Raw genomic sequence first — 24,066 nt, 5'->3', positions numbered from 1 at the left:
CAGGTTGCTTCTATCCTTGATTAGTTTCTGTCCATTGTTTCTTGTCCTGCCCTCTGGTGCTTTGGAAAATAAATTGACTGCTCTTTGTGGCAGCCTCTCAAATACTGGAATACTTCTATCATGTCATCATTCCCCACCCCCTTTCCTAAGTCCTTCTTTTCTCTAGACTAGCCAAACCCAAATCCTGAAACCTTTCTTCATATGTTTTAGTTTCCAGGCCTTTAATCATCTTAGTTGCTCTTTTTTGTACTTTTTCCAAAGTCTCAACATCTTTTTTGTATTGTGCTGATGGAAACTGGATGCAGTATTCCAGGTGCGGCCTTATTAAGGATATCTGAGGCATTAGTCGCAGGTTAGAAGATGGACTTGCAAAAAAAAGATATAATTAAGTATGAAAGAATACAATGGGCATAAAGTAAGGATCACCTGTCCTTTGCCTACTAAAATAATATAGCAGGTTTTTTTTACTGCTTTATCAGAGCAATAATTCTTATGATACCAGCTGATGTGCCTCTTTTGAATTGCTTGGCTGAACACAAAGCAGATGAGTATAGACTTTATTTCATTAATTTACTGTGATGCAAGAGATATCTTGCTTTCGTGCTTCTGGAAATACATCATTCCATAAAGTAAAGCAGAATGTAAATAAGTCAAGACAATGAATATGGATGCAATTGAAATTTAAAATTAAAATGTTATTAACTTTTTCCAGATGATTGCTTCTAAGAAGATATATATTCACAGATGCAAGCTTTTAGCTATATTAAGCAGTTTCAGTGTATTCATTCTTAACAATGATTCTAAATGAAACAAACGTTACTAAATATTCTTTAAAACTCTGTATAAATATTTTAGGATGCAGTGGCTCAGTGGCTAAAAAACGTGGGCTCTTCGGCTTTGAATCGGAGATGAGCACTGCCCCCTAAAGTCAGGAACGATTAGCACATAAGTAAGAGGGGAACCTTTAGTTTTACCTTATAAGTATTTCAATAAAAATGAATTTTCAGTAAATGTTGCAATTTGCTACTCACTTTAAATAAAATAATTGAAGAAAACAAGTTAGACTAATATAAAAAAAGGCTCAGCTATTTAGATAGCAGGCGTATTATAACTGTTTACCATAATTGTTTTGAAGGAGTCATCGAAAGTTTCAGAAAAGGGCAGATGTTATTCAGATCAGGCTAACCCAAGTTTATGTCCAAACTAAGATTTGGATAAACAATTTCGTTCTCTGATTATCTAAAGTGGGAAGAACAAAAAAAAAAAATAACCCTTTTACAGTTTGAGGTTTTCTTTTAAAGTAAAATGGGTTATAATTTGCAAGAAAGATAATTAGAGAGAATGAAGCTTCCTAAACATTGGAGAACACGGTGCAGAAGATTTTGATATGCCTCTTTAAAATCTGTAGTGGGAAAACAATCCCTACTTGCAACAATTTGCAATGAAATTTGCAACTTTTATTAAGTCTCTATGTGAAAGTATTGTTGCCAAATCTTAGGCAATCATACTGAGCCATGTTTGTAAAGGAAGATAATATCTCTTCTGAATGAAGTAGAGTTAATTGACAAGGATGGGACCAGAGATAATCTCACAAAAGATTAAAGAAATCATTAAAGAAATCTTACTAAAATTGTTGGACTTCTTGGTGACCTGACTTTGTCCAAGTGCAGGGGAGACAAACTCGATTTCATTGAGGGTTGCATCACAGTTGTGTTTGACCTTGGGTGGGGTGGGGGAGAAGCATGGCCAGTTAAATGTCACTCATGTTGGGGCGCTTGTGGCGGCCCGCATGCTCTGCCAGCGAAAATGGAGCTTGGGAAGGTCGCTTGTGGCCCTCCCGAGCTCCTTTTTCGCTGGCAGAGGGTTGCAGAAAGCCGTCGCAGCTGACAACGGAGCTCAGGAGGACCGTGTGTAGCCCTTCCGAGCTCTGTTTTTGCTGACAGAGGCACCAAGTGCTGGTCCTTCACTGTTTCCAAGGTGGCCCTACGGGCCAGATCTAAGCACTCCATGGGCCACATGCGGACCACGGGCCTTGGGTCTGGTACCCCTGTAAAAGTCTTCAGACATGACAATAGCTTTGGATCTAATCTGAATCAGCTTTTAATTTGTACAAAAGTAGAAATTACAAAATGTAGAAATGGGTACATTTCCTCTCAAATTACTGCATTCCTTGAATTGCAACTGTTCATTTAGTGATCTGTTCTGGCCCCCCTCCGTCCAGTAATGAATGCAGACACAGGCTTAGCTATTTGCCACTCTTTATTCACAGCAATTATAATCCTGTTGGCTGAAAGCCCAGACACGACTCACTGGCAAGAGGTTGGCAGCAACCCAGACTCCAACAGACACAGGAACACAAGGCAGACCAGACAAGGAGTTCTCCAGATTACTACGGATGGTTGTGTCCTGCAAAAGGACTCCTCCCAAAGTCTCTTCTTATATACACTCTTGGGAGGGGCCAAGCCACAACCACCTGGTCTTGATTATTTCTTATGAGTCTGTCTCGGTAACTGCTGCCTGTGTTTCTCTGCCCTCCATTGCCTGGCATCAGGGACAAACTCCCTTTGATCTTCCCCACTGCTCCATGCCTCAGGCACCTCCTGGTGGCCAACCAGCCTCTCTGGTCCCTGCTCTGAGTCTGAACCCTGCCCAGGGTCCTCCACATCTTCCATAGCAGACTCATAGGGTTCCTCGCTATCGGAGTCCATCGGCAGCTCCAACGGCTCCTGCTGGGCCACAACAGTGACCATATGAAGTTACATCAGCACTGAAAAAAAAAAGACTTCTGACCTGTTTTCACATTTAGTGCCGTTGTAGCATCTCCAGCTTCATGTGATCCAAATTTAGATGCTTGGCAACAACTGGCATCTACTTATGCCCTGAGATCATGTGATCACCATTTGCAATCCTCCCAGCTGACTTCCTACATGCAAAGTCAATGAGGGAAAACAGATTCACTTAATGACTGCATGACTTCACTTACCTGCAGCGATCTGCTTAATAACTGTGGCAAGAAAGGTCATAAAATAGGGCAAAACTCACCTAACAAGTACTGGTAGCAACAGAAATTTTAGGCTCAGTTGTGGCCATAATTCAAGGACCTACTTGTACATGGTTTGGCTGAAAGATGATCCAATTCAGATTTTTTTTCAGGCAGCCCTCCTATCTGCCATCCCTCTGCTTTGACTATCTGGAGATACTGTAATCAAAATGAACCACAGCAATCCAGGTCTATCTCCTCCAGATGGATCATAAGCTCGCATTGAACACCTTGTCAGAGTTTGTTACAGAAATCAAATCCAGAAAGCACACATAGGCAACTGATGCAGCAGGATTCATTAACTTCCCTTTATATATAATATAACACATGAGACATATATACAATACCAAGAGTGGTTCTTCCAATGTGGTAAAGAGGAGAGATTTGTTTCCAGTTTCAGTTCAGAGTTCAAACCAATTTGCAGCTTTAGCACGAAAGATAAACTAAGACACGCCCAGGCTCCTAGCTGTCTCCAGCAAATACTGTTTCAGTTTCCAAACAGTCCCCATTGGCTGACCTGTTCCATGTCTATTTATTGGCTGACCTTGTTGCCTATTCCAACCTATGAATATACTCTGGCACACCTTTGTTCCCTCCCACAAATAAGATTCAACTTATGCCACATCTTTCCAAATACTGCACATAAAATGAAAGGAACACATATGGGATGGAGGAGACCTGGCTCTGAATGTAGAATGTGTGAAAAAGATTTGAATGTTCTTTTTGACCACAAGTTAAACATCAGCCAACAATGAAAAGCTGCTACCCTGTTTTCCTGAAAATAAGACCTCCCCAGGTAATAAGCCCAATTGGGCTTTTGAGCACAGGAGTTAAAATAAATCCTCCCCCAAAAATAAGCCCTTTCTGAAAATATTGCAACACAGCAGCAGCCATGAGGTGACCACGCTCACCATCTCCTGCACCTCAAAAATAATAAAACCTCCCTGAAAATAAGGCCAAGTGCTTATTTTGGGGGTCAAATAAAATAAGACCCTGTCTTATTTTTGTGGAAACACGATATTAAAAAGATAAATGCTAAAATAGGGTATATTAATAGGAGCATATCGTACAGATCAAAGGAAGTAATTTTCCACTCTTCTCTGCCCTATTTAAAGACCCACCTCAGGAACCAAAACAAAAAACCACTACATCAAATTCTGGGCAGTTCAAAAACGACAGCGGCAAAGTGGAACAAATTGACTGCCAAGATAATACAATTACAAAAACCACCGGAAGAAAAGTAAAAGATCAAAGTCCTCTGCTAAGGTTCAAATGCCTCTTGGAAGAGACCTGCACTGAATGGTTCCAAGCCAAATGAACTTCTTGAGAGCACCATCAAGAAGGATTGCCCATCACTCTCTTTCTCTCACATCTCTCGCAAGGTGACCTCTACACAAGAATTCTTCAAGGGGCAGACTGAATTGGGAGAGAGAGTCCCACAATAAGTAGGAAATAGAACTACTATATTTTTCGGAGTATAAGACGCACCTTTTTCCCTCAAAAAAAGAGGCTGAACATCTGAGTGCATCTTATACCCTGAATACAGCATTTTTGGCCTCTCGAAACACCGCCCCTTCACCAAAATGGCCGTGTAGAGCTTGTAGAAGGCTTTCAGAGTGCTCATGAGGGCTGGGAAGGGCAGAAATGAGTGAAAAACGGGCCATTTTTTTACTCAATTTTGCTTGCCCCAGCCCCCAGGAGCACTCTATAAGCCCCCTAAAGGCTATGCATGCAATTTTTTTGGCAAAAAATGAGCCCAATTTTGCAACAACAAAAAAAAGGCCCATTTTTTGCTCATTTTTGCCCTCTCCCGCAGGAGCACTCTATAAGACTCCTAAAGGCTATTCATGCCTTTTTTTAAAAAGAAAAACAGGCCATTTTTGGGAGGTCTGCGGAGTGCAAAAACTTTGTTTTAAAAATTTGCCTCTTCAAACCTTGTTGCGTCTTATACTCCAGTGCGTCTTATATTCCGAAAAATACGGTAGATAAATGGCAGAAAATGTGGGATAGAAACCATAAACTAACAATGTCAATGGCATATAAGGAAAATCGAGGTAGCATTTACCACCAGTGAGATTAGCATATGCGGGGGGGCATGTGTGGAGAGGGTGGGTTGTATGCATGGGGGGGCGCATGCATGGGGGTGCTCACATTGCATTTTGGGGTTACGTGTGTGCGTGCTTTGGGCACTTGGCACCAAAAAGGTTAGCTATCACTGTTCTAGATCAAACTGGCTATAATCACATGCAGGCACTATCCTATTAATTGGCTACCTTCCATGTGTGCACCTGGATTTCCACCCTTTAGACCAAGTGCACAGGTAGTCCTCAATTTATGACCATTGAGCCCAAGATTTCTGTTCCTGAAACATTCGTTAAGTGAGTTTCACCCGATTTTACTACCTTTCTTGCCACAGTTGTTAAGTGAATCACTGCAGTTGACAAATTATTAATCCGCTTGTTAAGGAAATCTGGCTTCCCTCGTTGACTTTGCTTGTCAGAAGGTTGCAAAAGGGGATCACATAACCCTGGACACTGCAACCGTCATTAGTACATGCCAGTTGCCAAGCATCTGAATTTTGATCACATTATCAGGGGGATGCTGCAAAGGTCGTAACTGTGAAACATAGTCATAAGTCACTTTTTTCCGTGCCATTGTAACTTTGAATGGTCACGAAATGAACTGTTGTAAGTCGAGGACTACTTGTATTTCCAAATCATCTTGGTAAGCAGCCCCACATACAGCAGCAGATTCAGCAAGTTAAACACGTGGCAATGAATTTATAAATCACCACCATTACGTGCTTTCAGTGTAAAAAAAAAATAGGATCATTTAGATGGCAGCGAAGAGATTAAAGAAACTTGTCAAGTCCCAAAACAACACCCTTACTGTTGATCAGTGGTCTGAATTGAAACAAAGCAACTGCCTACATAAAACAAGTAAACCAGAGAATTTGCTTCCTTATGTTTTTGTGAAGGTTTTCTTAAGTATTGTTTAAAGAGAGCAAGATAATGGTTTTGTTAAACTTGGTGGGAAACTCTCACCCTCTAATTTAAACATTGGATAAGGAGGCTCCTTGTAATACTTTGCTCAGCTTAGGGGCGTGGGAGAGATTCTTAAGGATGGTAACTGTACTTTAACAGCCAGGAAGCAGCCTTTAGACAAAACCAAAATTATACTTTAAAAAGAGACTTCTAATGCGCCTACGCATGATTGGTAAGGCTTCTGTCGTTCTCTGTCATCATTGTTCTCCTCTCCTTCCTTCTGTTTTCCCAAACAAGTTCAGAGTAATAACATCCAAGTTTTTCAAATTGAATTTTCAACCTAGGTTTCATGTAGATTAGACAGTGACTTGCCTATGACTAACTGTGACACTGGTCAAGCTAGAAGACCAACATTCCCAAACTTTAACCCCCTAGATCAGGGGTGTCAAACTGGATTTCTTTGAGGGGCGGATCAGCACTGTAGTTCTCCTCCGTGGGCTGGCGGGGGAGGAGCCTTTTCACCACCCATTTTGGCCTTGATAGCCTCCTGAAGCACTTTGCTGACCAACATGGGGCGGGGGGGGGAGGCGTGTGCACTCCCTGCACCTCGTTTTGGCCAGCAAAGTGCTTCAGGAGCAATAGCAATAGCAATAGTTAGACTTATATACCGCTTCATAGGGCTTTCAGCCCTCTCTAAGCGGTTTACAGAGTCAGCATATTGCCCCCAACAACAATCCGGGTCCTCATTTTACCCACCTCGGAAGGATGGAAGGCTGAGTCAACCTTGAGCCTGGTGGGATTTGAACAGCCGAACTGCTGAACTGCAGTCAGCTGAAATAGCCTGCAATGCTGCATTTAACCACTGCGCCACCTTGGCTGTCCAGGCTGCAAACGGGCTGCGAAAAGGCCCCGTTTCCAATTTTGTCTGGCAGAAGTTCTGCGGGCCGGTTCTTTGCTATTTCTTAGGTCATCCCTGCAGGCCAAATTTAAGCACCCCATGGGCTGGATGCTTAAAACTGGCCTGCAGGGATGACCTGGAAATACCATGGGCCTTGAGTTTGACACCCCAGCTCTATATGCCAGGATAACTATCCCCAGCTAGATGCTGTAAAGTCATATCTGAAAGGGCCAGTTAGTAAGATAGGGAGAGGAAGATGGCTATTCCCAGATCCAGTTTGCTTTCTATACTTTGTATCAGTAGTGGGTTGCAGGCGGTATGCCCCAGTACGGGCATACCGGAGCCTGCCCAGAGCACGGGTACCGTTCCGGTACGGAACCCACCCACGCTCCCTATATGTCCTTTAAGCCTTTGGCGCTACTGCACATGGTGTGTATGGCACCTGCGCGTTGCTCCGAGCAGCTGGAGCATCGCGGAGGCTTGCAGAAGCATCGCAAGCAAGTATAAAGTGTGCGTGTGCACTTCGTGCATCCATGTGGGTGACGCCGGGGCCGTTCTACAGGAACCCACCACTGCTTTGTGTTCATATTTGTATAAACAATTAATTTAAGAGCCATGGTGGTGCTGTGGTTAGAATACAGTACTGCAGGCTACTTCTGCTGACTGCCGGCTGACTGCAATTTGGCAGTTCGAGTCTCACCAGGCTCAGGGTTTTACTCAGCCTTCCATCCTTCCGAGGTCAGTAAAATGAGGACCCATTTTTGTTTGGAGATTGTAGGAGGCAATAGGCTGACTCTGTAAAATCGCTTAGACACGACTGTAAAGCACTTTGAAGTGATATATAAGTTTGTGCTGTTGCTAAGTGCTATAAGGGAAACAATTCTGCTATCCAGTTCTTAACTAAGAAGAAAACACCTGATATTTCCATGACTGCAGTTATATCATCTTTAAATGTGGATGGCCCTATGTAGGTGAGCAAGAAATGAGAAGAACCTGGGATTTAATCTGTGCTTTATGCAAACCTAGATAGCTTTGAAAAACTCAATTAATACATGTGAGGAACACAAGTTTTAAATAACTAAAGATTTTGAAGGTTAGCAGCTAACCAGATGCTTCTGGATTCTTGGCAAGTAGAAGTAGATAGGAAGCTCTCCCAGCAACTGGTATTTTGGGGACATGCCGCCCCATTTCAGAGGTAACCCTGAAATTAATATCCCTTAGTAGAAGTATCCCCCATAACATAATCCTGTTCCTCTTTAAAGTCGTCCAATTTACTAGCCCGCATGACATCTTGTGGCAATGAGTTCTACAGATTAATTATGCACTGTTTTAAAGTTCCTTCTCATCAGGTTTATTGGATGCCCTCATAATATAGGTAGCAGCCTTTCTCTGGATTATGCATGGTTAATATACCACAGGCATGTCACTTAAATCCTTTTTATTCCCCACTACCCGATAACACGGCAGCCCGGGCATTTATTTGTAGGGGAAAATGTCTGGACCAAACATAATTTCTAATATTGGATTTTCTCCTATACCAGAGGGAGCCCCCTTGTGGAGTACTGTGAAGCCATTATCATGGCAACTCCACTGAGCTGTACAGTAGAAGCCATTCTAAGGCACAACAGGCTGTATCTTAACAGAACACACCCTCAAGGGGTTTTAGGGGTATCTTACTCCCAAAGTATTTGTTTCCAGAGAGCAAATCATCTGTGTACCAAGTTTGGTTGAAATTGCTCGAGGGGTTCCGGAGTTATGCTGGAACTTACACACACAAGTCGTTTTTATATGAAGAAGAAAAAGAGGAAGAGGAAGAGGAGGAGGAGGAGGAGGAGGAGGAGGAGGTGGAGGTGGAGGAGGTGGTGGTGGTGGTGGTGGTGGTGGTAGTAGTAGTAGTAGTAGTAGTAGTAGTAGTAGTAGTAGTAGTAGTTGTTTACGCCTAGTTTTCCCCATATTTCTACACTCGACATTTTCCACATTAAAACATAGTCTTTTCTTATGGGAAGATGTTTGAGCACCCTGATGATTTTGAATACCCTTGCTTGCACTTTTAATGGCTCTTATATCCTTTTTGAACTGCAGCAAGCAGAACAATAGACAAAATTGCAGATACAGGTATTTTCTAGATCCTTTCTTCTTCCCCTCCCACCCCTTCCAAAATATCTGCCGAAGTTCAAAGACTCAGGAATGGGCTGAATTCAAACACTGCATTAACCTTAGTGGCCAAGCCATTCTGTTTTGTAAATCATGAATTGCAACCCTGTGTATTTAAGCATGGTTTGCTCAATACCATGATTTGTTAGCCAAAATTTTAAAGTTTCCGTTTGAATTCATAGGAAAAGAAGGCCCTAAAAAACATGTCGCAACTTATAAAAGGAACCTCCTTTATCACCTTAGCATTTATGAAAAGGTATTCAGCATCAAACATTAACTCAGAGAAATAAGGATCATTGCCATAGGTAATTATGAGCCAGCAATGTATATTTTAGTTGATGATAGTTGATCAAAAAGATCTAATTCCATGACCACAACAAGCGTTAATGTTCGGTGATCCCTACCACAAATCTTTCCACAACATCACAGGGAATGAAGAATTCTGTTATTGTGTAACTCAAACAGCTCACATTCTCCCAGCTCTATGATCCGTAGGTGAGTACAGGTTTACTAGGTAACTTATTCAACTCCTTGTAATTTACACCCTCAGACTCTGGAATGGCTTAACTGCAATAAGAATATTTAGAAACCTGACACAATAATTTTCTGTCTGACTGTTAACAGCAGAACCTGCCTTAAATACTACGAAGGTGTTCAAAAATCCTTTTAGTGTGACCTTTCCTGGCAATTATCCAGAATGTTTACTAGATGATTTACTTTTGTTATTCTTCAAATAAACTGATGTCTGGATGAATGTGATGAATTCTAATCCTTTGACCCCTTTTGCCATCCAGTTAATCCTTTCCACTTCTCCCAACTATCAAATCTCAGCCATATTTCCTTCTTCCCATCAATCCCTCCTTCCACTAACTTTAACATCTCATATACAAACAATTAACTTTTCTCACCACATCTGACCTTAAGCCTAATCAGTGGCCATGTTATTTTTCATTAATGGAATAAACTGATTGACAGTGTCACACAGTACAAGAAAACAACTTAAAACTTGTTAACTAATTGAATCTATTTAATGTGGTATTGCAGCTATATATATTTTAAAAAATCCAGAAATGATTTCAGATCAGATACCAAATGTTTGTTTCTCTTCATTCTCACACCTGCAAAAAATATCTTGCTATGGTAATTCTAATTAATGTTTACACAAAAATCAGAAAATACTAATTAATAGTGGCTTGAACAGCACTATATTTATAATCAGTTAAATACTTGGACTCACGATCACTCAACTTTCTTGCTCATTTAAAGAAGATCTTTCTATTCCAAGGTTGAATGAAGATCAGAAAAACAACTGAAATTCATCAATCATGTGGTGTTCTTAGCATGTGTTCCTCTCATACTGTCCAAAGATCTAAACATCGTCAACTGCACCTTTTCCACAAGTGATAATGGCAGGTAAATGAGTCCTTTGTCAACTTTGTCTACAGATAATGGTGTCATATTGTTGTGTTCTCATTTTAGTTTTTAGTGGGAGATATATATCACAGAAGTGAGAACACCCCCTCACATTTTGTAAATATTTAAATATATATTTTCATGTGACAACATTAAAGAAATGACACTTGGCTACAATGTAAAGTAGCGAGTATACAGCTTGTATAACAGTGTAAATGTGCTGTCCCCTCAAAATAATGCAACACACAGCCATTAATGTCTAAACTGTGTTATTTTTTTCAGTGTTGTCACATGAAAAGATGTACTTAAATATTTACAAAATGTGAGGGTTGTAACTCACTTCTGTGATATAGTATATATAATACTATATTTTTGCCTGAAAATGGATCTAAATGCTCCAATTCCGATCAATTTATATTTCATAATCAGTTTCTGCAAACATCATTTTATAATAACTTACCTTCAACAGCTAACACAGTTACTTTATAGATGGTCCTCAATTTACAACTACAATTTGGCCTGGAATTTCCATCATAGGTCGTTGCAGTCATACAGCAAGCCATCCCGGGACTGTGCCTGATTTTACGACCATTTTTAATCCCAAAGGTGCTTTTTCAGGAGGCAACTGGACTTTTCTTGTTTTTTTACTTGAAGACATTTTGCTTCTCATCCAAGAAGCTTCTTCAGCTCTGACTGGATGGTGAGGAATGGAAGGAATAAGAAGCGAAACGTCTTCAAAGAAAAAAACAAAAGACTTCAGCTGCCTCCTGAAAAAACACCTTTGGGACAACCATGACCTGAGAACTGCTACAGACCATTTCTAGTGCAATTCTGAAGCAAAATCCAGCTTCCCCAGTTGACCATTGCTTGCTGGAAAATGGCTGGATAGGTCTCAAATCATAAACATGCGACTGAAGGATGCTGACACTGGTCCTAACTGTGAGTCAGCTGCCACACCCCCAAATTGTGATCATCTGACTGCAGGGGTGGTGTGGTGGTCGTGGTTGTGGCCCTCCAGCAGCCAGTGAAGCTGCCAATGGATTCGGACCGTGAGAAGGTTGGGGAGGAACATGGGCTCTAATGAGGGCTCTGTGTTGGAGGCAGAGAGGGGGCCAGAGCTGCGTGCTAGCTATCAGCTGCCTTCAGAGTCAGGCATCAGTGAGACAGATGAACAGCTGGAGCCGTTCCTGACACTCTCGCCCACAGTCCGGTGGAGACTCTGGCTGCTGCGTGGCACTCGGCAGCGTCGGAGGCCCTCGACCGGATTGCGCCACTGCGGCTCCTCCGAGGCAGCGGATCCCGGAGACCCCCTTGGTTTACCGAGGAACTCCGGGAGATGAAGCGCCGGAGGAGATGCCTAGAGCACCGTTGGAGGTCCGATAAGTCCGAATCGAACCGAGCAATGGTAACCACCTGCACCAGGGAATACACCAGAGCACTTAGGGCAGCAAAAAGATCCCACATAGCCACCCTGGTTGCATCCGCTGAGTCCCGTCCAGCCGCCCTGTTTAGGATAACCCGCTCCCTATTGAACAAAAGGGAGGCGGGGGAACCCTTGCAGGGCAGAGCTGAAGAGTATGCCCAATTCTTAGCGGACAAAATTGCTCGGTTTCGGTCGGACTTGGACTCCACCCCCGCAGTTCCAGCCGAGGCACAAGGGGACCAAGTAGAACAGCTCTGGGTTGAGTTTCAGGACGTTACCCCCGGGGATGTGGACAAGGCCATGAGAGCTGTAAGTACCTCCACCTGTGTCCTGGATCCGTGTCCCTCATGGCTGGTCACGAACTGCAGTGAGGTGACACGAGGCTGGATCCAGGCGGTCGTGACCGCCTCCCTTCGGGAGGGGAACTTCCCCGCCGCACTGAAAGCGGCGGTGGTGAGACCCCTCCTGAAGAAACCATCTTTGGATCCAGCTGTTCTTAATAGCTATCGCCCTGTCTCCAACCTTCCCTTCTTGGGGAAGGTTGTTGAGAAGGTGGTGGCCTTCCAGCTCCAACGGTCCTTGGAGGAAGCAAACTACCTAGACCCCTTCCAGTCAGGCTTCAGACCCGGCTACAGCACAGAAACCGCTTTGGTCGCATTGATTGATGATCTCTGGAGAGCCAGAGATGAAGGACATTCCTCCATCCTGGTCCTCCTTGACCTCTCAGCGGCTTTCGATACCATCGACCATGGTATCCTTCTGCGACGACTGCGGGAGGTGGGAGTGGGAGGCACCGTGCTACGGTGGTTCTCCTCCTACCTCTTGGACAGGTCGCAGTCGGTGTTAGTGGGGGGGCAGAGATCGTCCCCTAGGCCCCTAAATTATGGGGTGCCTCAGGGTTCGGTCTTATCCCCCCTACTATTCAACATCTACATGAAACCGCTGGGAGAGATCATCCGCAGGCACGGGATTAGATACCATCAATATGCGGACGATACTCAATTGTATCTGTCCGCCCCGTGCCAACTCAATGAAGCGGTAGATGTGATGAGCCGGGGTCTTGAGGCCGTTATGGACTGCATGAGGGTTAACAAGCTTGTGCTCAACCCAGAAAAGACCGAGTGGCTGTTGTGTTTTCCTCCCAAAGATTTGACTAATATTCCATCACTCAGGCTGGGGGGTCAAATTTTACACCCCTCAGAGAGGGTTCGCAACTTGGGAGTCCTCCTGGATCCACAGCTGTCATTTGACCACCACCTAACGGCTGTGACCAGGGGGGCATTCGCCCAGGTTCGCCTGGTGCGCCAGTTGCGACCCTACCTGAATCGGGAGGCTCTCACAACAGTCACTCGGGCCCTTGTGATCTCTAGGCTGGAATACTGCAATGTGCTCTACATGGGGCTGCCCTTGAAGAGCATCCGGCGACTTCAGCTAGTGCAGAACGCAGCCGCGCGAGTGATTGCGGGTGCACCTCGATTCACCCGCATAACACCTATCCTCCGCGAGCTGCGCTGGCTGCCTGTCGATCTCCGGATGCGCTTCAAGGTGCTATTAATCACCCATAAAGCCCTACATGGCAGTGGATCTGGATACTTGAGAGACCGCCTTCTGCCAATTACATCCCTGCGACCAATAAGATCCCATAGACTAGGCCTCCTCCGTATCCCATCGGCCAGCCAGTGTCGGCTGGCAACCACAAGGAGGAGGGCCTTCTCAGCAGTAGCCCCGGCCCTTTGGAACGAACTCCCCGTGGAGATTCGTACCCTCTCCACCGTCCAAGCCTTCCGCATAGCCTTGAAGAACTGGCTCGCCCGTCAGGCCTGGGGATAAGGATAGTTACCCCTCCCGAATGATGAATGTATGTTGCCTACCATTTTATTATATGTTTCTTTCTTGATGTTTGTATTCCCCCCTTCCCAGTTTTATGTGAGCCGCCCTGAGTCCCCTCAGGGAAAAGGGCGGCCTACAAATTCTAATAAAACTCTATAAAAACTCTAGCCTGATCCCAGTGTGTGCAGGCACAGAGTTGCCAGACAAAGGGAACAGCTAAAGAACAGGAGTCGACTTGGAAGTAAAGCCACAGGTGGACGGTGAATGGCCCCTCCCAGAGGAAATAAAGGAGGAACGAAGGGGGAGTGGAGTTTGCAGGAGACAATTTGTTTGCTTAATTGGTTCATGACTCTCTAAGACTCCTTGCCAAGTTTTGCAGATATCAGCCTAGCAGCTCTCCAAGCCGGATGAGGTCTGTGACTGTAAATCCTCCCTTGAAAGGGAGGATTTTACTGGATGTGAATGAGCAGAATTCCCAGTAAATTAATAAAAGGTTTTTTTTTGCTGGGACAAGGAGTTTACTTCATGCTTTCCAGAACTCTAGGTCAGAACAGTTCTAACTGCAAGGACAGGTCATAAATATTTTTTTCCAAGGCATCGTAATTCTGAATTATTGTTAAACGTAAATCAAGGATACTTGTATTCTTCCCACCAACAGAAAGATTGCTAGTATGATTTAGGAATATAGAGAAGTGTAGTTATTAGTAAATGATGCATTGAGTTTTCAAATTGGTATTTTTCTTGGAACAATTATTATAGCCACATCATAGTAGTATTTATAAGTTGTAATTTAAATAGGGAGTGCTCTATTTAACAGTTCATTTAGTGACAGTACAAAGGCGTGGCACAACATAACCACGAACGTCAAAAGCGTGCCGACAACACCGCCGCGCTAAAACCGCGATGTCAAAAGCGCGCCGACAACAGCGCGCCGACAACAGCGCGCCGACAGAAGTGTGATTTAACTTAAGGTAAGGTTTAGGGTTAGGTTTAGGGTTAGGTTTAGGGTTAGGTTTAGGGTAGGTTTAGGGTAGGTTTAGCGTTAGGTTTAGCGTTAGGTTTAGGGTTATTTTTAGGGTTATGTTACAGCGCGCTTCTGTTAGCGCGCTGTTGTCGGCGCGCTGTTGTCGCGCGGTTTTGACAGTGCAGTTTTGTCACCGCGCTTTAGTCACATGCGCTTTAGTCTACCGCGGTTTTGTGGTGGAACCGTACAAAGGTACAATGCAGAGGTGGTATTCTACCGGTTCGGATCGGATCGCCCAAACCAATAGTGGAAATTGCCGATGGCTCCGCCCACCCATGCCTGGATCTACGGCATCCCATTTAGGCAATTTTTTCATTAAAAACGCATGCGCGGAAGAATCTGCATGCGCACACTCACATTTGCGAACTGGTTGAGAATGTGGTGGCTCAATGGCTAAGACAGCTTGTCGATCAGAAAGGTCAGCAGTTCGAATCCCTAGTATCGCCTAATGGAGTGAGCTCCTGTTACTGGTCCCAGCTTCAAAGTGACTTGTGACCCATTTTTCACACTTATGATTGCTGCAGTATCCCTATGATCATGTGATCTAAATTCAGATGCTTGGCAACTGATTCAAATTTATGACGGTTTACAAGGGTCCCAGAGTCATGTGATCACTTTTTGCGACCTTCTGACAAGTAACTATTTTACTATTTTACTTAGCAACAGAAATTTTGGGCTCAATTGTGATCGTACGGTCTATCTGTATTTTAAATAGTACAAAAACGTTTTTATCAGGTTTACATTCTACCATCCCTAGCCTTCTGTCCTTTATTGCAACTGTTTTTTATAATGCTACTTCTGCTATTGCACTAATCTCTATGTAATATGTAATATATATATTACATATACATATACATATACATATACATATACATATACATATACATATATATTCCATACCAGGGGTGGGTTTCTCACCCCGTTCCAACCGGTTCAGTTGGAATGGGGCCGCCGGCGTCCTCGTGCACATGTGCGGTGCACACATGCGTACTAGCGTCTGTGCGATGCTCCAGCTGCTCCTGGAGGATCGTGCAGGCGCTGTATGCGTCCTGCGCATGCGTGGAAGCGTAGAACTCGTCAAAACCGGGTAAGGAGCGCGGGCGGGCGGATGGGCCCTTCGCCGTTCCCGGAAGTTACTTACTTCCGGGTTCGCCGACCAACCAGTTCGCAGGGACCGCCGCGAACCGGTTGAAACCCACCCTTGTTCCATACCCTTCTCATCCAGTAAAAGAGTTCTAAGCTTTTAAAGTACTAAGCTTTTAAAATAAGTATGCCGTGGCTCAGTGGCTAAGACACTGAGTTTGTCAATCAGAAAGATCAGCAGTTCAGCAGTTCGAATCCCTAGTGCCACATCCCATTACTTGTCCAAGCTTCTGCCAACCTGGCAGTTTGAAAGCGTATAAAAATGCAAGTAGAAAAATAGGAACCACCTTTGCTGGGAAGGTAACAGTGTTCCATGCGCCTTCGGCGTTTAGTCATGCCGGCCACATGACCCAGACAGGTTTTCGGACAGTGCTGGCTCTTCGGCTTTGTAATGGAGATGAGCACCGCCCCCTAGAGTCGGGAACGACTCGCAATATGTGCGAGGGGAACCTCTACCTTTACCTAACTTTTTAAATAGTAAATCTTCCTTAGATTCAGTTCTATAATAGATGGCTTCATAGAGATGCTTTATGGAATGTTTTGTCACTGCCTTCATCCAGGATATTTTTCAACTTCCCTGACTATTCAACAATCCAGGAATTTTCTGGTAGTCTCCCATCCAAGTAATAACAAGACCCAAGTGAGACAAGCTAGAGGTTGCTGCTTGTTAGGCTTTCTAATTTGATCATCTTTCAATAGTTCATTGATTGACTGTAGCAAGATAAGACCTGAATCTGATGCCTTCTCACACTCAGATAACTATGCTTGAATTCACACAAGTCCACAAATATCCACAGCATTAACATTCTGGTAATCCCAGGTTTGAACGCCGAGCCAATTTATTCATTTAAAATAATGAATTTCACAGCTCCTGCATGTTGCTCAAGAGATTCGGAGCAGCGAGGCAGAACGGTAGCTATGAAAAAGATTAGGTTCTTAATATTCACAACCATGGGAGAAATGTAGCATAGCAATCTAAATCCAAAGTGTAATGCCACGAGTTACAAAAGCAGCATCCTAAAACAGAAGGATTAAAAAGCTTTAACGCTGTGTCCTTCCTTTGAAAGGAATCTTGGCACAATGTTAACAAGAACTCATCTTTCCTGTGATAATATCCACTGATTTAATTATGGAATTTCCATTAATAATTACTCTAATGAAAAATCCACAATTTTTCTCCTGACTAGTCCTGCAAGTTTATAGTTACTGTAAAGGTTGAGCCACCAAATGAGAAGGAAGGACTCATTGGAGAAGAGCCTACTTCTGGGAAAGATTGAGGGCAAAAGAAGAAGGGGACGCCAGAGAATGAGGTGGCTGGATGGAGTCACCGAGACAGTAGGTGTGAGCTTAAATGGACTCCAGAGAATGGTAGAGGACTGGAAGGCCTGGAGGAATATTGTCTATGAGGGTCGCGATGGGTCGGACATGACTTCGCAACTAACAACAACAAAAGGTGAGCTGTCCACCCTCAAAATCTTACAAAGGCAATTACAAAGTTTGGAGGAACCTATATAAACATTTATAGTGAAAGATAGCAGTTATTAGTTTGACAAGTCAAGAAGTTGACTTTCCATTTGCTTCCAGGATTGAGTATTGATTACACCAATGTGCAGGTAGTCCTTGACTTACAACCATTCGTTTAGTGACTGCTTGTAGTTACAACAGCACTGAAAAAAGTGATTTATGTCCATCTTCACACCGACAGCCATTGCAGCATCCTTATAGTCACATGATCAAAACTTGGATGCTTGGCAACAGGTTCATATTTATGACGGTTGCAGTGCCCCAAGTTCATATGATCGTCTTGTGACCTTCTGACAAGCAAAGTAAAAGGGGGAAGCCAGATTCATTTAACAACCGTGTTACTAACTTAAAAACTGCAGTGATTCACTTAACAACTGCGGTCAGAAAGGTTGTAAAATGGGGTAAGACTCAGTAAGGGTCTCGTTTAGCAACAGAAATTTTGGGTTCGATTGTAGTCGTAGGTTGAGGACTACCTATATATGCCATGTGGACTTAGCTCATCTAAATGAAGTTCCCCTACATGCAGTGATGGCTAACCTTTTCCAGACCGAGTGCCCAAAGTGTGCGTGCATGCGTGGGAATGCGTGCGCGCACGCCCAAACCCCCAAATGTAATGTGTATGTCCCCCATGTGCCCCATCCTTGCGCATGCATGCACACGGACCCTGTGCATGCACTGCCCCCCCAGACATGTACTCCTGCCCCCTGCGCATGCACGGCAGAGACACAATGATCAGCTGGCTGGTAGGAGGTGCATGTGCGGTGCAGCTGAACTAGGGCATGGATTGCGTGCCCACAGAGAGGGTACTGCATGCCACCTGTGGCACGCGTGCCATAGGTTTGCCATCATGGCCCTATGGCTAAATATTTAAGGTAAACCTTGACCAGATGAAATTGCCTTCCTTGCTTCTTCAGTCCTTCAATTGCATCTAAAGATTCCTTTACCCAACCAAATGTGTTTTTCCAAATGTGTCAACTTTGAGTCTTAAAATTTCTCAGTAATGGCTCTGAATTTCTGGGACGATATCCTGTTTAGGAAGGCTAGATCTAAAGTTCTTAAAAAGGCATGTCCTCTTTTCAAATTTTCTACATTTTTTCATAACTTTGCTGTAACTTGTTATCAAAGCTTCACATGGTCCTATTGATAAGTGTATATAAAGGGAGTCAGAACTATGTTATAATAGCAAAGTTTGGTTCTTGCTTTATTTATCTAATGATAAAAATCGATTTGCCAAGCAGAGTATACTTTTTCACTGGACTATAAATCCGGTGTCCCGTTTGGCATACACTATATTGGTTTGCAAAGAAGAATAAGCTAGCATCATTTAGAAAATTGTCTTATCAGCAAACCAGTGGCCCCATCTATTTTGAAGGCTAATTCTGCTGACTGCCCACTGCCAGCAGTTCGGCAGTTCACCGGCTCAAGGTTGACTCAGCCTTCCAAGGTCAGTAAAATGAGGTGCCAGATTGCTGGAGGCAACATGTTGACATGCTGACTCATGTTCCCAGCCCTCAGTCCGTTGAGCGGTACTGAGCTGTGGCATGCCAGAAACTGGGTCATGCAAACAAGCGAAGCCATATCCATGGGATGCAGACAGCACACAAAACCACGGCCCTCTGGTCCACGGAAAAACCTCTCACCAAGAAACTGGTCCTTGGTACCCAAAAGTTTGCGGCCACTGGATTAGAGTGCACTGCAAAACACTGTGAAGTGTATATAAGTGCTATTGCTATTAACAACTATCTTGCTTAATAGTGGAAATTCTGGTTACATTCGAATTACCTGTAGTAATTTCACTAAGTACCGTGTTTCCTCGAAAATAAGCAGTTGGCCTTATTTTCAGGGAGGTCTTATTTTTGAGGTGCAGGAGGCAGCAAGCGTGATCACCTCATGGCTTCCGCTGTGTTACAATATTTTCAGGGAGGGCTTATTTTCGGGGGACGGCTTATTTTAGCCCATGTGCTCAAAAGCCCAATTGGGCTTATTATCCGGGGAGGTCTTATTTTTGGGGAAACAGGGTAGTTAAATTGTTTGATGAAGCATATGAGAGCCAGTATAATATAGTTAAATGGGATTTGACATTTGTTGTGTTGTATTAGGACTCAGAAAATCACTGATTTAACTCGATCAAAGTGAGTGATTGGAGTTTATTCTGGAGAAAGATTTGGGCATGGAGGATTGGGATTTAATATGGGAATGGAAGACAATCATCTTTTTTTAGGTTTATTATGGGCCATTTTCAGGGACTGGAAGGAATTTTAGAAGTCTGGATACAAATTTACTTCCTACTGAATTCCTGTTTCCATTTCTATTCTTGACACCCCCCATCCCAAGTAAAAGAAAGAGATGAAAGCAACACAAACACACACAGGCAACTATTTTGGATTTTCGAGGATGTAAGACTCAACTCTTTGCACTCTTTATGTAATAAGCATTTGCCATTGAAATTCGGTGGCAGAATCTCAAAGGGCTGCAAACTGAATGGTTGAAATAAAGATAATTCTGAAAACTAATATTTTGCAGCATACTGGCTTCCCAGTTCACATTTAAAAAAAAAAATTTTTTTAAAAATTAAAAATAGAACTGAGAAATATCAGAAAAAGTATGCTTCAGAGTCCATCTTTCTTATACTGATCATTTCACTACATAAACTGAGATTAAAAAGTAAAGATTATTCTACAAAAATATGACTAGATCTGTAGCATACAAGGATCTATTTTTCTTAGTACATTTGTTGTTTTCAATTTTTCTATGCATGCAAAAAACAATGTAGCTTATAAAGGGGCAATCCCTTGTTTGCTGTTTCCCCATTTAATTATATCAATAACCAAGATTACCTTTTTGTCATATGCCATTGTGTGTTTTGGCACACGTCATTGTTCGGTAGCATGCAATAAAATATATTATGTGTATTCTCTATATCAGGAGAACTTTTGCAAAAAAAAAAAAAAAAACTGCAGAGGAGTTTGAAGCAAGACAAAGAAGAAAGCCATGGGAATCAATGTTCCTTAATCTAATCACATCATATCAAAGAATTACAAATACATTGACTAGAAAAGAGTCCTGAGTAATGCAACAGATGAAACAATACATCAAACAATATTTTGAATGAGAAGCATAAATCCATGCTAAGGAGTAAAAAACACACAAATCAACCATTTGAAGCTTGCACTTGTGAAAATGATATATAGTATTTTTACAGTAGGTGAGGTAAGATGGATCAATTAAATAAAAGTATTTTCTATTTCTCCTACTTTATATTGACGTTGATAATTTAGCTTGTGGTAATTATTCAAGATAGGGACGCGGTGGCTCAGTGACTAAGCTTGTAGATCAGAAAGGTTGGTAGTTCCATGGTTTGAATCCCTAGCACCGCATAATGGAATGACCTCCCGTTACTTGTCCCAGCTGCTGCCAACTGAGCAGTTCGAAAGCAGGTAAAAATGCAAGTAGAAAAAATAGGAACCACCTTTGGTGGGAAGGTAACAGTGTTCCGTGCGGCTTCGGCATTTATTCATGCCGGCCACATAACCACAGAGACGTCTTCGGACAGTGTTGGTTCTTCAGCTTTGAAACGGAGATGAGCACTGCCCCCCTAGAGTCGGGAACGACTAGCACATATGTATGAGGGGAACCTTTATCTTTATTTTAATTATTCAAGCTGCTGACCAGTTCAATAAGAAGTCATGAAACTCTTCTTCAAGGAATAAATGATATAAGATTGTAAAGAAACAGAGAGATCTTATCTCCGAAAATTAAAGCTTTAATGTCTACAGGCTCCACAGAATGCTCCTTTCATATCCACTCCCCACCCCTCAGTCCAAAAAGCTGTTTATTTGGCATCAACATTCAAAACTCTAAACTTCCAAACTGAACATATCACAATTAGAATCCCAAGAAGTCTATATTTACCAAACAGATTGCAAGTGTCAGGGTTCAAGTAACATACCCATAGCAAACAAAACTGAGGCAGGCAATTTCCTCAAAGAATAGGTTTATTGGATATGTCACGTTGGCAAAGGCTAGTGAAAACCGACCCTATTCCCACAGTTTTCACCTAATTAAAAGATTGTCACTTTCTCAAAACAGTCAGTCACATGGCCCAATCAGGATACTGTCCAGTTGCTAGGTGATTCCAGTCCCCTCCTTCTGAGCACCTGCATGAATGTCCTTGGCTCCCACGAAAAAGTGTTTTGTTTTGGCTACAACATCCCAACTATCTCTATTCTCCCCTCCCTATCCCTCTTCTCTGGTGTGTCAGGACTGAAGTTGCAAAATGGCCTCAGCCAGGCCAGCTTCAGGGTTGACAGCAAGTAGTTCCCACTTATAATTGGACTAGCAGCTCCATTGCTAAGCAACATGGTCATACGGCGTGAAATCACGACTGTATATCACTTTATGACAATAGTTCCAGCAGTCCCAGTTGCCGTTGTTAGGTGAATCTCGCACAGTCACAGCATTCTGCAGTCATGTGATCATCATTTGCAACCTCCTGCCGGCTTCCCCATTGGCTTTGTTTATCGAAGTTGGTCTGAAGGTTGCAAATGGCAATCGCGTGATATCAGGAAGCCAGAGAAAGACAAATGGGGAAACAGTTTAGAGGCCTTGGAGCACGCCCTGCAGCTGAAGGAGGAGATCGATAAGGCTTTGCTGGATCTACACAAGCTGGCAACGGAGAAAGTAGACCCTCATCTCTCTGACTTTCTGGAGAATGAATTCCTGGAGGAGCAAGTGAAGGCCACCAAAGCTCCTGGGAGACCATTGTACCAACTTGAAGCGCTTGGGGCTGCCCCAGAATGGCATGGGCGAATATCTCTTTGACAGGCTCACCTTAAGCGAGAGCAGCTAAACCATGTCCCATTGATTTATGCAGTTTCTCTTGGCAAGAAAAAAATAAAATAAAAATATGAAAAAAAAAGATTCCTGGCTTCCTTCCCATTGGCAACTGATAGTAGTAAGCTCAACAGGGAGAGAATTCAATGACAGCTGATTCTGAGACTTTATTATCGGCAGTTCTGGACTTACAACCCTTCGTTTAGTATCTGTTCAAAGTTACAACAGCACCAAAAAAAGGTGACTTGTGACAGGTTTTCACATTTATGATCATTGCAGCATCCTCATAGTCTCATGATCAAAATTTAGGTGCTTGGCAACTGGCTTGTATTTATGACAGCTGCATTGTTCCAGAGTGATAGGATTGCCATTTGTAATCTTGCCAGCCGGCTTCCGGCAAGCAAAGTCAATGGGAAAAGCCAGATATGCTAAACGTCCACAAGATTCACTTAACAACTGTGGCAAAAAAAAGTTTGTAAAATGGGGCAAAGATCATTTGACATGTGCCTTGCTTAGCAATGGTAATTTTGGAACCATCTGTGGTCGTAAATCGAGGACTATCTATAGTCAGTTAAATTCAAGTTAAAACAAAGTTCAACTCACCAATGCTAATTTCATCATCTGTTTCAGCATCTCCAATGCATTCAAACTGAAAATCTTGAAGGGACTGGGAAAATTTTTGCACTGCCATTGAGAGATCTGTAGAATAAAAGAACAAAAGTCAGTCTTGAGTTTCTACTTAAAATGCAGCATTTCACTAATACAAGGAAAAATTAAGAGTTTCAAAATTTAAAACCCTGGACAATACTTGGAAAGGCAATAGGTAGTCTACCCGTTGGAATTCCATAGCATGCTGAGTCATAGATGGGAATAGACACATTTTTTTCCATAAATAATTTTCCAAGTTCCATGTTTAAAATGTAATTTACATTTCCAGAACTATAATAAATACCATATATATATCTCATGCATAAGTTTATCTCTGGATAAGCTGAACCTTGGATTTTTAACCAAAATACCGTGAAAAATGCACCAGCAGATAAACTGACCTTTCAACTGATCCTTAAAATTTTGTACATTTTAATTTTCACTATTGGCTTATCTATGGGTAATCCCTGATTTTTTTCATGGCATTTTAGTTAAAAATTTTGAGGATCAGCTTGTCTGCTAATGAGCTGATACACAAATGCATAATGTGGATAAGCTGAACGTAATTTTAGGGTGTGTATTGGCACCTAAAATTTTTAAATTTATTTGCAAGTATATATGGTAGGTTTCTTCTGTTATTTTAAATTTTCTTGTTCCTTGTACCCTAAATATGGAGATTTTTAAAAATTGGGGGGAGTACAATGAGTTGTGAATTATCACGTATCACAAGTTAGGCATTTATTCATACTTTGTAATTTGGAGACAGAAGATGGAAAGAAAGAAAAACTATATTAAAGTGGGGTGAATTTTTTTTTTTTTTTTTGTCTCCCTAACATTTTCTCACAATGCAGGATCTACTTTTTTGGGGAGGATCAATGAGTATTAATTGATTGAATGTGAGAGGCATTGATTGACCAACTTGTCACCCATGCCTGAAGTTGCAGCTGAGAGTGAGTAATTGGGCCAAAGTTACTTAGCTGGATTCCACAACTAAAGTAGAACTCAGTCTCCAGTTTTCTAGCTGATACCTTAGCTGGATTCCACAACTAAAGTAGGACTAGAATTCACAGTCTCCAATTTTCTAGCGGGTCCCCAACCCCTCGTCTGAAGCTCATTTGGAAGCAGTCCACAGAAGTGGTGGGCGAGCGCATG

The 24,066-nt window shown here is 42.7% G+C and overlaps 1 protein-coding gene across 1 annotated transcript in view; it reads right to left on the bottom strand.

Annotated features, from left to right (window-relative positions):
• ARHGAP42 (Rho GTPase activating protein 42) overlaps positions 1-24,066 on the bottom strand; it is a 176,716-nt gene that overhangs the window by 125,380 nt on the left and 27,270 nt on the right. The window contains 1 exon segment of the mRNA XM_032220054.1: positions 22,870-22,965. Coding sequence (XP_032075945.1) covers positions 22,870-22,965 — 96 coding nt within the window.

This window comes from Thamnophis elegans, chromosome 6, assembly GCF_009769535.1.
Source record: "Thamnophis elegans isolate rThaEle1 chromosome 6, rThaEle1.pri, whole genome shotgun sequence".
NCBI lineage: Eukaryota > Metazoa > Chordata > Lepidosauria > Squamata > Colubridae > Thamnophis > Thamnophis elegans.
Note: the sequence above shows the minus strand (reverse complement) of the source record. Positions and strands in the feature narration are given on the sequence as shown.